The 15,520-nt window shown below is 31.6% G+C and overlaps 1 protein-coding gene across 1 annotated transcript in view; it reads left to right on the forward strand.

Annotated features, from left to right (window-relative positions):
• LOC148304749 (allatotropins-like) overlaps positions 1-15,520 on the forward strand; it is a 102,787-nt gene that overhangs the window by 86,137 nt on the left and 1,130 nt on the right. The window contains exons 3-4 of the mRNA XM_088267886.1: positions 9,108-9,300; positions 13,781-13,877. Of these exons, the coding sequence (XP_088124012.1) occupies positions 9,111-9,300; positions 13,781-13,877 (287 nt within the window). The 5' untranslated portion in view covers positions 9,108-9,110. The remainder of the gene's footprint in view (positions 1-9,107; positions 9,301-13,780; positions 13,878-15,520) is intronic.

Here is a 15,520-nt window from a genome sequence, read left to right on the forward strand (position 1 = left end):
CAAATACTTGTTCACGAATATGGATTATCTCCAGTTATAGGAGTTATTTTTCATATTATTTTTTGACATCTCATCAAAGATGAAGAAGACTATGGAAGCCTGGGCATCTACGGGGCTGACACCGTCATAGGCTGGTTTAAGTGATCACTTTACACACGTGTAACATTCACCAATTCTACCCATTATTGACATATGAAAAGTTCTAGTGATTCAAGAACATGGTTTCTAAATTAGTTAATAAATGTAGAACTTCCAAGAATTTGAGAAGTGTGGTTGTCAATAATGGGTAGAATTGGTGAATGTTACACGTGCTTAAAGTGATCACAAGTGTCAAATTAAAAGTGATCAAAGTAAATTACGACATTTTACTGAATCATACTTTCCAGCAAATGTCCGCCTCTGTAGTGTAATGGTCAGCACGCTCGGCTACCGTTCTGGAGGTCCCACGTTCGATTCCCAGAGGCGGATCTAATAAATATATGTGTTTTTTTAACTTTAATATTTATTCAATATTACCCCGGACTGGTACCTGAAGTGGAGGGCTGATTAATCATCTTTTCTTCGTGTGTTGACGACCAAGATAACACTGCGTTTATATGATGCAGTGCCCTATGCACCATTGGGGTGCGGATAAGGGTTTTATTATTATTATTATTATTTTTATTATTATATGATGCAGTGCCCTTTGCACCATTGAGGTGCGGATAAGGGTTCGAATGAATACTTTTCAGCAAAGCATACTCCATCGAGGCCCTACTACTTTTTTGAATCTCTTAATCTTTTCTAGGTTGGTATTTTCTAAATTTATTAAATATTTTCATCTCACACTCTCAGTCATTATTCTATGCCGCAGGCTTTGATTAAATAAGGCTTACCCGCCCACTGGGGGGCTATCTATTACCCCACACGGCCTTAATTTAAAGCACACTTAACTTAAGTCCTCCTTAGGGTCAGACATATTCTTCTATTAGATCATACTCTCTTATTGTGAACTTCCTATCTCCACATATTACTGAAAATGTGACGCAGACGCCATCAACTTTCTCTTACATTAACCCCTCATATGAGGTACTAAAAACAGTCAAGTTAAAAGTGTCGCCATATTTATATAAAAAAAATACCATCCTTACAAATTGTTCATAATTAATAATCACTTCAACTCCGTAGTGTAATAGTCAACACGCTCGGCTACCGTTCTGGAGGTGTCGGATTCGATTTCCAGGGGGGGTAAATAAATAAAGAAATAAATAAATAAATAAATAAGTGATTATTTCACTTCTCTGGACTGGTACCTGAAGCGAAGGGCTGATCACCTTTCCTTCATGTGTGAACAATTAAGATGACACTGCGTTTGTATGATGGAGTGCCCTATGCACCATCGGGGTGTGGATAAGGGTTTGAAGAGATTAATTAGTTTAAGACCTGCTTGATCAAAATTCCACCATAGCGGCTGTAAGAGGAAATCTCGTTACATTTGAAAACGATATAAAGATGTACCATTGTGCCCAGTGTAAGAAAATTTTCATTTACGCATATAAAATCTGTTTTTACTCATGCACACGCATAAGAAATAATTATTATTATAATTTGTTTATTAAATTATAAAAAACGAATTCATAGAACTTTTTTGTAATATTGGGAAAATTGCGTTTTATTTTAAATATATGTATATTAATTATCATACATTAGAATTATCAAAAAAATGCTACGATCTTATATTACGCTCCCTAAAATACGAACAAGCTAATTATTTTCCACCCTTAATTTAAAAAAAAAACATGTGCAACTCCGTATATATAATAATAATAAAACCCTTATCCGCACCCCAATGGTGCATAGGGCACTGCGTCATATAAACGCAGTGTTATCTTGATCGTTTACACATGAAGGAAAGGTGATCAGCCCTCCGCTTCAGGTACCAGTCCAGGATAATATTGAATAAATATTAGAGTGAAAAAATCACTAATATTTATTTTACCCCCCTTGGGAATCGAACCCGGGACCTCCAGAACGGTAGCCGAGCGTGCTGACCATTACACTACGGAGGCCGTATATATGATAGAAGTAAAATTTTCTGACAAGTAATAAATAAGAGTGATTTACTGTGAGAGAAAGAGACCAATTGAAGCACCAATCAAAGCCAGTATAAATATTGTATAAAGTAATTTTTATGGAAATTTTAGTTTTTTTAAGATGCTCTTTTTCTAATCTCTTAATGTCTAATCTCGAAACCGGTAGACATCAAAATCTTGGTCAGTGGTTATATACTAGTATTATTAACATTTTTGTAAAAAAAAATAAAGTCTTAATGTATCTAATTTTTTTTTTTTAAGTAGTTTCACTTCTATCATGTGATCGGTACTGCACGTGAATTTAAAAAAAAATGGAATAGAAGAAGAGAAGAAGTTAAAAATTATGTAGATTTTGTAAATTCGATAATATTATATTTATTTTATTTATTTCTGAACATCATCTTCAGCGTACATATCGAAAACTCCGTATTTGATAATAAATATTAATTATGTCGTTTCGTAATCATAATTATAAGTCATTTTAATAAAATAATTTTGTACGAATTGCTTCTAGATTTTTAATTAAGAGTGTGTTTATGTCGTAACGAAGTCCCCTGCGAGTTTGTCAATACAACTAGACAATAAATTATTTAATCAAGACGTAATAAGTTTATTCGAAAAATAAGATGAAACAAATGAGCAAAAAACACAAAAAAAAATAAAGCACAAAAGTAAATTATGAAATATTTATATATATATATATATATATATATATATATATATATATATATATATATATATATATATATATATATATATATATATATATATATATATATATATAACATAAAGCGAGCAGTCAAATCTTTCCAGTCAGAAATTATCTGTTTTTTTTTTATTTACAGCTTTTCAGTCCAAATAACAAAGCAACACTTTTTAAAGATGATAAACTAAAAAAAATGCCAATTTAGTAACCAATTTTTTTATATAATATATTTATATATACTTATATATATTTCATATCTTATAATATATATATACATATATATATATATATATATATATATATATATATATATATAATATAAAGAAGCAATACACACTTTTATGATGGCATGTTTTAACTGGGAATCTATTGATTGTTTCAGTTTTAATAAATATGGGTTTAATATTAAAACTTAATCAAATATTCCAAACCTTGTTAATTAAAAACTGATACACGAATCCCGATAATATCTAAAATTTTAGAGATTGATTGTTCCAGGTAATTGGTAATTTAGAAAGTATGTGGGTATCATGTTTTACAGGTACAGAGATATTCTTGCAGATGGTTTGCAGGGGTCGGAAAACGGAAGAATCGGAAACCGGAAGGTTTCCGTTCCGGTTTGTCAAATTCACACAAATTAAGCTACCGATTTGGAAACGGAACTTAATCATTTTATTTATTAAAAAAATGTTTTTCAAATTAATTAAAAACTATGTTATGATTTTAATGTAACATAGTTTTTGGTTATTCTAGTATGAATATAAATATTATTTATTGGATAATATTATTTGGATAATATTATTTATCATCAAAGATGAAGAAGAATAAAGAAGTCTGGGCATTTACGGGGCTGACGACCGTCATAGGGTAGTTTAAGTGATCACTTTACACACGTGTAACATTCACCAATTCTACCCATCATTGACAACCACACTAATCAAATTCTTGGAAGTGCTATATATATGAACCAATTTAGAAACCTTGTTCTTGAATCACTAAAACTTCACTAGAGACATCTATTGGTGAGATGTTAAGAAGCTTTTTACTAAGCAGAAACTCTTATGTTAGTATGTGAGGTCCAAATCCTGGATTACAATCACACACGTGAGAAACGCCAGAAAATAATGTAATTGTAATGTAATAATGTAATGTAATTGGATAAAGTACATATTTTTTTGAACAAGTATTTGGACACACTCAAAATGTTATGAATCTAAATAGTTTATATTTAGACCTGAAGATAGAAGCATAGCTTCCGAAACTAATCGTTTGATTAAAATAAATATAACTCAAGTGGTAAAAAACAAGTGTTTTCTTTTAAATTTTACAATAATATTTAAATAAAAAATAGTATTACAATACGAAAAAGAAGAGAAGTAAGTTTGTTTTTATTCGGTACATTTTAAAGTTACTAGTTTTTTTTTAGTTCAAGTGTAGTTAAAAGTTGTAGTATATTGAAACACCCTTTCTCGGTGTCAAATCATGTAGATTTGGTTTTGTACTGGCATATAATCGTATTCGTACTATGAAAATATCACAAAACCTTATAAGTACCGGAATTTTCGTCGAAAGTTCGACAAATATAAGAAAGAACTTTTAATAAAACTAAATTTTAGATTAAGAACGGAGTCGATTAACTTTAACACAACACGTATCGGCTTTCTCTCCTTTCAACTCTCAACTTCCAACTTCCAACTCTCAAATTGAAAGTATCAGAAAGTGGAAAGTTCTGATGGACACCTTTTAACTGTAGCATAAAATTTGTGTTCTCATTTATAAGTAATGTACTTTGCTTGGAATTTAGACGTTTGAGCTGATAGCTGTTGAAATCTTATAGGAACTGAATTATTAAATCTTACGAGGGTAGTCGCACTATCGTTGACTTTATTTAATTTTTATATAAAAAAATTATGATTTATAATAAAATTACATTTAAAAAAATTACGATTCACAATAATCTAAGTACTAATTACGCTGTTCCTCTTTAAAAGATAGACTAAGTTCTGTTGCTTGGAGAGGTAGGTACTTACACTCAATGTTTATTGTTAATATTTTTGAATGATATAACAGGTTTTTTCCTTTGTATATATTTTTTTGGATTTAAAAAAAAAACTCGTTTAAAAGCCATTAAATTTATTTATTGTAAACATAACTATAGTGAAAATTTTAAGATAACCCTTGTTTAAAGATTTGTGTACAAGGTTTAAGTCCTACCCAAAATGTTGTGAATAAAATAACTTATCAAATTGATAGCTGTATTAAATTTAATATCATGTTTTCACGCGTCTTTCAGTATGTAATGTAATTCAAGTAGCAAAATAACTCCAAATTGAAGAAAAAACTGATTTTTGAACAAGTATTTACATAAATCAAAACATAGTCAATAAAAAAAACTGGTCAAATTATAAACTAAAAAAAAATTACGTTTTCAGGCGTTTCCCAGTATGCAAAAATAATACGGGTTCGGATTTTGCATAGAAATAAAATGGGTCTCTGCTAAATAAAAGCTTTTCTCAATCCAACATTGATGGCTGTTGTAAACTCATATGTACTACTGTATGAGATTGGTTAATATATCTAGGTGTTCCGAAAATTAGAATAGTGTGATTGTCAATCTTGAGTAAAACGTAAAGTGTGTAGAGTGTATCACTTGACCAGCCTACGACAGGTTAATACCCTGTAAATACCCAGGCTTTTATATTCTTCTTCATCTGTATTGAGATGTCAAAATATAAATATAACTCCTATGTGGAGAAACAGATTTGTGAACAAGTATTGCGACACACTCAAAATGTTAAAACTTTAAATTATTGCATGCTGTGGTAGTGATTGTCCTGACGAAGAGACGGGAACGTCTCGAAACCGGTAAACATAAAAATCTCGATGAGTGGTTATATACTAATATTATTAACGTTTGTAAAAAAAGTAGTAATTATTAATAAAAATATTTTTAAAAATTGATAAATAATTTTTGTCCTTACTCACTTCTTAAGGGTTATTATACTAAGGGTGATTACTCGCAGGGATGTGAAACTGGATTTTAAGATGTTTTATAAAGTTTCTAAATACTTCAGATTATTTAATAAGTTATACTTGAACCTGAGCATTTTATAAATAAATTGACCTTTTCTCAATCCAAGGGCGTTTTAAAAAGTTTATTTCAAAGGTTTAAACTAACCTCTAAAGTAATCTCGAAACTGGACAAACTTATCTAGGCCCGTAAACATAAGTAAATTAAAAAGTCTCCTCAAATTTAACTGCAAATATTTGAAAATTGATATCAAAGTATCGAAAAGGAAGAAAAAAATGAGAGATATTTAACGAAATGAATCTGATGTTAAAAACCCCCATCAGGCCTCCGGAAATACCATTATGGTCGTAAAAATATATATGTTAATGTATATACTGAAGTCCCCATTTTCACGGTGGATGCGTTTCGTGCGATACCGTGTAAAAAAAGTGCACCAAAATAATAATAAAGTATGGTGGACAGGTTTCTTTGTACAGAGTGATCGCTTAAGTCAGCCAAATGCCAGGCCGTCAGCCCTGGGATGCTTAGACTTCCAACATCTTCATTCATCATATTGAAAAATAACGATTTGTGTTTCATATTAAGTTAAGATATTTATTGATTTGGCGTTTAATTTGTAGAACTTCATTTTAATTTATGTATTCATTTTAAAACAAACACAGTCTACTGAGTCTGAGTCTACTAAGTTGAGTAACTTAAGTAGACTTACCTAAGAATATGGTAAGCTAGGTACTAGAGAAGTACCTAGCTTACTATGTACCTTTACTCAATTTCAGTTTTTCAATTCAAACCCTTATTGGCACCCCAAGAAGGAAAGGTGATCAGTCCACCGCTTCAGGAATCAGTCCGGGTAATATTGAATAAATATTAGAGTGAAAAAATCACTTATATTTATTTGACCCCCCCTGGGAATCGAACCTATATATACCTTTACTGCTTACCCAAATTAATTTATCTCTTCTCGCCACTGGGTATACGGTGCCATATACAATTTTTCTTCCCTTTTTGTACGGCGTGAATTTGGAAAACGCGTAAAAAGAGAGTTCATTGTATATAAAAATACTTCGTATTAATTAGAGCTACAGGAGGTACCAATAAGGGAGGCTCTCGGTCCTAAAGGCCAATGGATGTTATAGAACGGAAGTTTGCGTTAATTTACCAATTAGCCTCGTTTAGCAACAGGGTATATTCACTAACCCAATCGGGAATTGGAAATACGGTTATTTGAAGCAAATGAAAGCAGTGGCTTGGTAAAGATAATTACTTCATTTTGATTGTATTTGTATAAAAAAGCAACGATTGCACTGTTCTTTCATTGGGAATCTGCATTAAAAAAAAATTTAGTAGTTTATATGTAGCCATTTTCGTAAAATATCACCCTGAGGGTATTATTTTTCGACATAGATGAAGAAGAATATGAGGAAATCTGGGGATTTACGGTGCTTACGACTATCATAGGCTGGTTTGAATGATCACAGCACACATAAGTAACATTCACCAATTCTACCCATGATTGACAACAACACTACTCAAATCCTTGGAACATTATTGAACGGCTAGAGCGTTTAACATCATACATATATACAGTAACTAATATAAAAATACACTAATGAATACACTTATAGAAATACAAAAAGTCTTTCAACAAATAGTCTTATAACATAAAATAATAATATATAACAAATAGTAAGCACTGGTAAATACACGTCTTTTCACACACTAACAGCGAGCAGCGAGAGAGAGTGAAACAAAACATTTAAATATATCCATTATAACATGGAGAAAAAATGCTGAGAAAGTACAGATTTCGAGAAGGATAACAATATATCAAATAAATCTATACTTTCAAAAGCATTGGCTAATATGTGAAGCCGCGGAATCGGAGAGAACATGGCATAGTAATATATATATATATATATATATATATATATATATATATATATATATATATATATATTATATATATATATATATATATATATATATATATATATATATATATATATATATATATATATATATATATATATATATATATATATATATATATATATATATATATATATATATATATATCGTGAGATGAAAGAAGCTTTTTTATTGATCAGAAACTCTTTCATTTGTATGTGAGGTACGAATCCTGGATTATAATCACGCACATGAGAAACGCCAGAAAATATCCTTTTAATTTTTTTTGTAATTTCGGCTTATAATTTCCAATCGAGATTTGTGTAGTATTTGGATACACTCAAAATGCTGTCTGTATTTATCAATTTTAAAAAAAAAATATTGAAACAAATATTTTCTGAACAACCTTTCATAAGTACTTTAAGGACTAATGGGGTCCATTCCCAATCAACAATAAATAACTCGCCTAGTATGGAGATCAATGGGTTCAATCCGCAAAATAATACGTAGCGCCCACGTAACATAAATTAAACAACCGACCCGTTTCTTACCGTAAATGCGTATCCAGTGGTAGAAATCCTAATAAACGCACGCACATCTCGGAAACATTTACCCGGAATTTTAATCATTTGAAGTCCTAGAAGTTATACGGACAAAAGTTATTTGTTATATCGAAACGTAACTCTGTTTTGGTTAAAATTTCATAGGAATAATTAATTAATTTGATTTTTAAACGTAATTTACGATAGAAGAAAACGTATTTTAGTGATATTCCCCGTACACAATTTGACGTACGCAATGTAACTTTATTATGGTTGAAATTTCATGGGAATATTTAATAATTTGATTTTTCTACGTAAAAAATAAAATTGCATAGGAATTTTTAATTTATTGGAGGTTTTCCAAGTAATTTACGATACAATTTTTTTTAGGTGGTATTCTCGATACATTATTTTAATTTATTTATTTATTTAGGTACGTACTTATACTCAAACATAGGAAGTTTTATACACATTTAAAATACTTACTTAGACATCAACGAATAGAGCCGCCAATAATTTAGCAATGTAACCAATATTCAAATAAGTCCATCGTTTTTGTGACGTCATTCATTACCAACTTACGAAAACAACGTATTTACGAAGGCAAATTTTCCAAAAGAAAATGATGAATGAAAATTTTGATTCTATCGGCTGTTATAAACACAAAACAAGTCTAATACAATCATTTATAGGTTGAGTATGTTAAATTAGATATTCCTCTCGTCTGACAATGATCCATTGTTGCATCGCCCCGAAGGCAACTTTATTAAGCAATAAAATTGAATTTTACAAAAAAGTTTAACTATGCTTACGAACTATTAAGCCCTAATTTAACGTTTTTTTTTCAGATCATGAGGCTGTCTATGCACATGGCAGTTGCTGGAGTGACTTTGTGGCTGGCCCTCGGGATGGGAGCCGGAGCCGCGGGGCGCTCCCTGCCGCGGGCCAAGCAGCCCCGCGCCACCAGGGGCTTCAAGAATACCGAGATGATGACCGCCCGCGGCTTCGGCAAGCGGGGGCTACATCCGGAGCCCCTCCAAAGTGAGCCTACTTCATTATTATTCTTCTTCATCTCCCTATGGCTCCTGAGGACCTGTTGCTCTTGGGATGTTGATTGCCAGCTATTTCTCCACCCTTTTGGGGGCTTCCTGGGGTCCATATCCTTCGGTGTTTCCTTGAAGGGCGATACACGGAAGTCTGTCTTCTGACATTCTGTTTACAAGTTCATTCCAGTATCAGTATTTTTTTATTTATTTCAAAACATAGTACATACATAAGTCATATATACATATAATATTCCCGATGAGTAATTTCTATTTCTCATTTCGGGACTTAGGATTAAGGTTAACAAGACTGGAACACAAATAATAAAGTAACATAATTTTTTTTTTTAAATAACCAAAACTAATGCTAATACATGGCAAAATATGAAAACAATAAACATGTATAAAAATAGACATAAGAAGCATATGTAAAATAAACAAATGAGAAAATACAAAACTTGCGTCCGACCCATCATGACGTATGGAATCGAAAGTAGAGCGGACAGCGTTACCACAAAAACGCGCTTAGAGTGTCAGAAATGAAGACTGTAAGAAGTATATCACTCAAGAGTCTTCGGGATAGAATAAGAAACGCCAGGATCAGGGAAATATACGAGATCGAAGATGTCGTTAGGCGGGAAGGTCAACGAAGGAGACAATGGTAAGCGCATGTTAGGATAATGGAACCATCCAGACTCCTCCACATCGCACTGTACGGCCAACCCCATGGTAGACGACTCCCGGGCAGACCACCAGAGAGATGGGTCTATAGCTGGGAATTGACATAGCAGGAGGCTGATCCCTCTTAAAAACAGGCCACAGGGCCTACAACAAGATGAAGATGAAGAAGAAGATTTAAATGTACAGCATTTTAATAAATAAATAATTTTAAAATTTATAAAAAAAACTTATTTTTTTTTTAGATGTCTAGTGAAGTTCTAGTGATTCAAGAACAAGGTTTCTAAATTGGTTCATTTATATAGAACTTCCAAGAATTTGAGTAGTGTGGTTGTCAACAATGAGTAGAATTGGTGAATGTTACACGTGTGTAAAGTGATCACTTAAACCAGCCTATGTCGGTCGTCAGCCCCGTAAATGCCCAGACTTCCATATTCTTCTTCATCTTTGATGAGATGTCAAAAAATAATGTGAAAATAACTCCTGTTATTGAAGATAATCCAGATTTTGTGAACAAGTATTTGGACACACTCAAAATGTTGTAAAAAAACAATTTTATATAAAAATCCATGAAACCAACCCCCGCTACAGGTGGTTTACAGAAATTATCAGTGATTCGTTTCTCTGCCTAAATCTCGCTAAAACAAATATAAACTAACATTATTCTTTCTCTCCTTTGTAATTAAATCCTTTGAGCAAATTTTAAAACTTTTGTTAAAAATCTGATATTTGACTTTCTTTGTCGAATATTTTCACTTCCGCTCGCAAAGGACTCGGAATAAAGCGGACAAAGGATTTTAAGTATATTTTAACATTGTATTTTTAAATCCTTGTAACTCAAATATTAGCGAAATTTTTCGCTAATTTGGGGTCTCACTTGGTTTAAAAAATACGGTTTTAGAATTACGCGGAGAATATAAGACACCAATGTTCTACGTGTTAAAATGGATTTATAAAAAATATAATAAAACCCTTATCCGCACCCCAATGATGCATAGGGCACTGCGTCATATAAACGCAGTGTTATCTTGATCGTTTACATATGAAGGAAAGGTGATCAGCCCTCCGCTTCAGGTACCAGTCCAGGGTAATAATATTGTAGTTTATAGATCTTCATATCTTAATATTTAAAGTAAATTAACCTAACCTTTAACGTGGACGACCGAAAAAGACTTGGCACGATCAGATCAATCAGAACCTAAAATCTGGCGGTGTCAAAAGTCTGCGTAATCGGAGGGCATGTATGACTAGATGTATGGATGTGAAGGAGGCGAGGAGTGTATGTCAGGACAGAAGAGTGTGGCGTTCCATCCTCTCTGCCTACCCCTGCGGGGAAACGGCGTGATGGTAGTAGTAGTAGTAGTAACCTAACACTTCGTCCAGGGGTAGATAGAGAGAATAGAATGCCACATCACATTTTTTCGCCTTTTCCGATTATTCAGACTCCAGACCTTACCACATTTAAATAATTGACAAACTTGACTATGCCAAGTTTTCCTCGGTTTTCCTCTGCTCCTGTCTCCAACTACATTCGCCTCATAAATTCGTTTCACTGTTCACTCATCCGTTCCACATATCTAAACCATCTCAATAAACCTTTCTTAATTTTATCGATAAAGCTCATTTTTCAGCCTTGCATTCTTTCCTTATTTCACTATTCGAACATCAATCATTCATCGTTTTACCGTACATTCGTGAGATCGCATTGCGACTCTTCTTTCATTCAGTCTACTTTCATATTTCTTTTGTCAACTCCATGCTTCTTTTGCAAACATTAGGGTTGGTACCAGAACTACGTTGAGTTCTACATTCACTCTGTTCCCAGTATTCACTCTCGTTTCTTCATCCTATTATCAAACTTATTATCAAAATACGAATTATCTACCAAATTTTACAACTATTTTACTCCCAGATCTAAATAAACCATTTTTAATGACATCTTTATAATGTGGTCTTAAAGTGACGTTATCTGAGACATTTTTGGAAAATATAATATTATTAAATTACTGTACCGTATATATTAACTTCCTTAAAATAATTTTCTCTAAAGTAAGTTCTTTGATAAAAGTATGAATAGATAAAACCATAATAATATACGCTGTCTTTTTAAATAATGTAATTACTAAAATACCAAAGTTTGAATAACATTACAATACACCCATACCTCGCTTTACGGCCTAGATACGTTCCACGAAACTTGGCCGCAAAGCGAAAAGCCGTATAAGGAATCAATTATTCTCATACAAATTCATACAAATTCAATGGGATCGGTTTCAATTTTGGTAAATATGTAACATGGTTTATCATTCAAAATGCATTTTATCTTTTAATTTAAATCAAAAATACATACATAACAAGTACATACATTTGTATATAAAATAATAACAGACTACAAAAAACACACTTTTATTCTGTTTACTCTCCACCAATAACTTAGTTATGTTATGGGTGGGGGGTGAACGGTGCATGACATTTTTTTCTGCATATATAATGAATATGTATATGTATGTATATGTATATATATGTGTGTATGTATGCGTATGTATATGTATGTATGTATATTTATAAATATATTTTTAAACTTCTTACCTAGAATGAAAAAATCCTTTAACCACCCTCATTAATTCCTCTCCTTTCCTTCCCCCTCCTGCTAAATCTATTACTTTATATAATACCTTTTTTTGTTTTTGTTTAATCTCTGAATGTTTTTAAATAGTTTTATAACATAAATGTAGAATTGTTTAATTGCCTTTTTTTAACGTAACTATTTTTTGTTAATGTAATGTAATGTTTATTATTGTTAATGTAACTTTTGTTTCATATCTTTTTTTTATATGTAAGCTGTACAATTCCCGAATAAATCAAAAAAAAATTTAAAAAAATTTAAAAAAATTAAATTAAAAAACATCAATAATATATAAACATCAATGAAATAACTTCATGTTACATAAAATATGTGTATGTACACATACATCATTTTTTTAAATGGCTTTAATCTGAAGACGATGAAGAAATGGTAACCTGTACATCACTGTCGTCATCATTTTTCGCTGGTAAAGATGGGCCTGGCTTTAAAAAATTGTCCAACGTTGTTGACTTGTCTTCTTGTCTGTTTCGTTTTTCAGTGATTGGCAACATGTACATATAAACCGACATCGAAAATAAGTTTTTTTTGCCGTTATAGCGAAACATTTTAGGCCGTAAATCGAAAACGTGCCTTAATCGAAGAGGGCCTTATAGCGAAATGCCGTATAAAGAGCGGCCGTATAGCGAGGTATGGATGTGTATAATATTATTAGGCAGTATACGAGCATCTTACTGAGAATTAAGCTAATTTCGCATATGATATTAATTCAAATCTTTCGAAAACTGTAAGCTAACATTACTAACGACATTCTACATGATCTGATTATGTACTGACAATAGAAGTTTGGGAAATTAGCGATGAATAAACAAGTAAAGATATTTTTTTGAGATCTTACCAAAGATGATGTAGAATATGGAGGTCTGGATATTTACACGGCCTACGACTGTCATAGGTTTAAGTGATCACTTTAGACACGTGTAACATTCACCAATTCTACCCATGATTGACAACCACACTATATGAAAAATTATCATGTTTCATACAGTTTTATTTTACATTTTCTAATTTTTTTCTCAATTGTGTTCAGAAAATAAAATTGCTTTGCGAGAGTGGTCTGTCAGGAAGCCTAGATACGTCTGTAACAGATCCGGAAATGCGGTTTGGAGAGCTTTCAATTCTCGTTAAAAATATTTTATTCTTGTTTTTATTTCAGCCCTGACAATGGGACCCACCGACAACTTCCTAGACATGATGGACTCGCCCCAGGAACATGGATTCATCGAACAATTCGAAGACAAAATGCCCGAAAAGTAAGTTAATCTTAGAAATATTTATAATATTTTTATATCGGGCACTAGATTATTCCCACTACGGATAAAATGACAATTTAAAGGTAACGCAACAAAAATCCCTTTTTGCAAATCCAGACGCAAAAGCAAAGACACTCATTTTTCATAGCTCCAAAAATGTTCAAAATTCATTAATTGTAACTGCAGATATTTTGCAGAATCCCATATTGAATTGTTGGGTAATATATCCAAAATTAAACGCGGTTGTAGGTTGAATGATTTTCGCAGATACTTTGTGGTACATTTAATAAACTTAATAAAATAAAACAACTTTGTTGTAACCACTTCTTATTGGTACACTTTTTCCAACCTGTTTCGACAAGAAACTTTGCATCCTAAGGGTTTATGTACTAATTCCGTATTTTATGTCCGGAGTTGACGTATTTGCTGAGCAATGCTCAATAAAAGCAACATTTAGGAGATTTTTCCCGTTTTTTAAATCACATTTTTTAAATCATATTTTCATACGGTGTACGGAGTGCGTGGAAGTTTTTGGTATCGTAAGGGAAGGGTAATTAACTATAACCTAACTATGAGTATTTCAATGTTTTAGAATTAGTACATAAACCCTGAGGATGACAAGGTTCTTGTCGAAACCGGTTGGATAAAGTGTACCGATAAAAAGCGGTTAAAACAAAGTTGTTTTATTTTATAAAGTTTAACGGTTATTGGATTGAATTCTACTTTTATTTACACATATATGATAAAATGTGACGCGTTTCGTCTTATCGAGATATTATCACACACTTTGTGTTTACGGAAAACAAAAAATCAAAGAGATAAAAATGAAAACAAATTATCAAATATGTATATGAGTTGGACGTTTAAAAGAAGAAGGTAGGTACTTAGATCTGTTTTTTTCTTCTTTCAATAAATAATTAGAGCAAGATTTTAAAAATAAAACAAAGTAAAGTAAATAAAATGAGAATTCTCGATCTAAAAATAAAATTTCATCACTTTTGCAAGGATCGTATCGATGTCCTTTCCCGCGCAGTTCGCGGTTGGGTTCGCGCGGTTTCACATTTTCCTCAATACATACTTGCAATGCTTTCAAGGATATCAAATGTCAAACGGAGTCAATTTACTGGAAACTTAAAGGAAAATATAATGCCTGCAGTGTCTCAAAGGACCTGGATTTTTCTCTGTTGCATTTTTTCAAATAAAAAAATCTATAAATAATTTGATGTTTTTTAGAAATAATCGAGATGCTTATAGATAAATATAGCAGAATATATTACAACATTTTGAGTGTGTTTCTCAAAATGTTCTAATAAATTTGGCCATGTATATATATATATATATATATATATATATATATATATATATATATATATATATATATATATATATATATATATATATATATATATATATATATATATATATATATTTATAAATTCCTTATTTTTCATCTCTATAGAGAACGTAGCTAGTCAAATTTTAAGCTAAAACAAAAATTGAAAATAATGTTTTCAAACGTTTCTCAAGTGTGTGAATATAATCCGGGATTGTCACCACACATACGATTAAAAGAGTCTCTGCTTATTAAAAATGTTCATCATCCCACCATAGATGGTTATAGTGAACTCGTGCATACTGTGTTT

Source organism: Brachycentrus maculatus, unplaced genomic scaffold (assembly GCF_059751285.1).
Source record: "Brachycentrus maculatus isolate JH-2025_06_01 unplaced genomic scaffold, ASM5975128v1 h1tg000306l, whole genome shotgun sequence".
In the NCBI taxonomy this organism is placed as follows: Eukaryota; Metazoa; Arthropoda; class Insecta; order Trichoptera; family Brachycentridae; genus Brachycentrus; species Brachycentrus maculatus.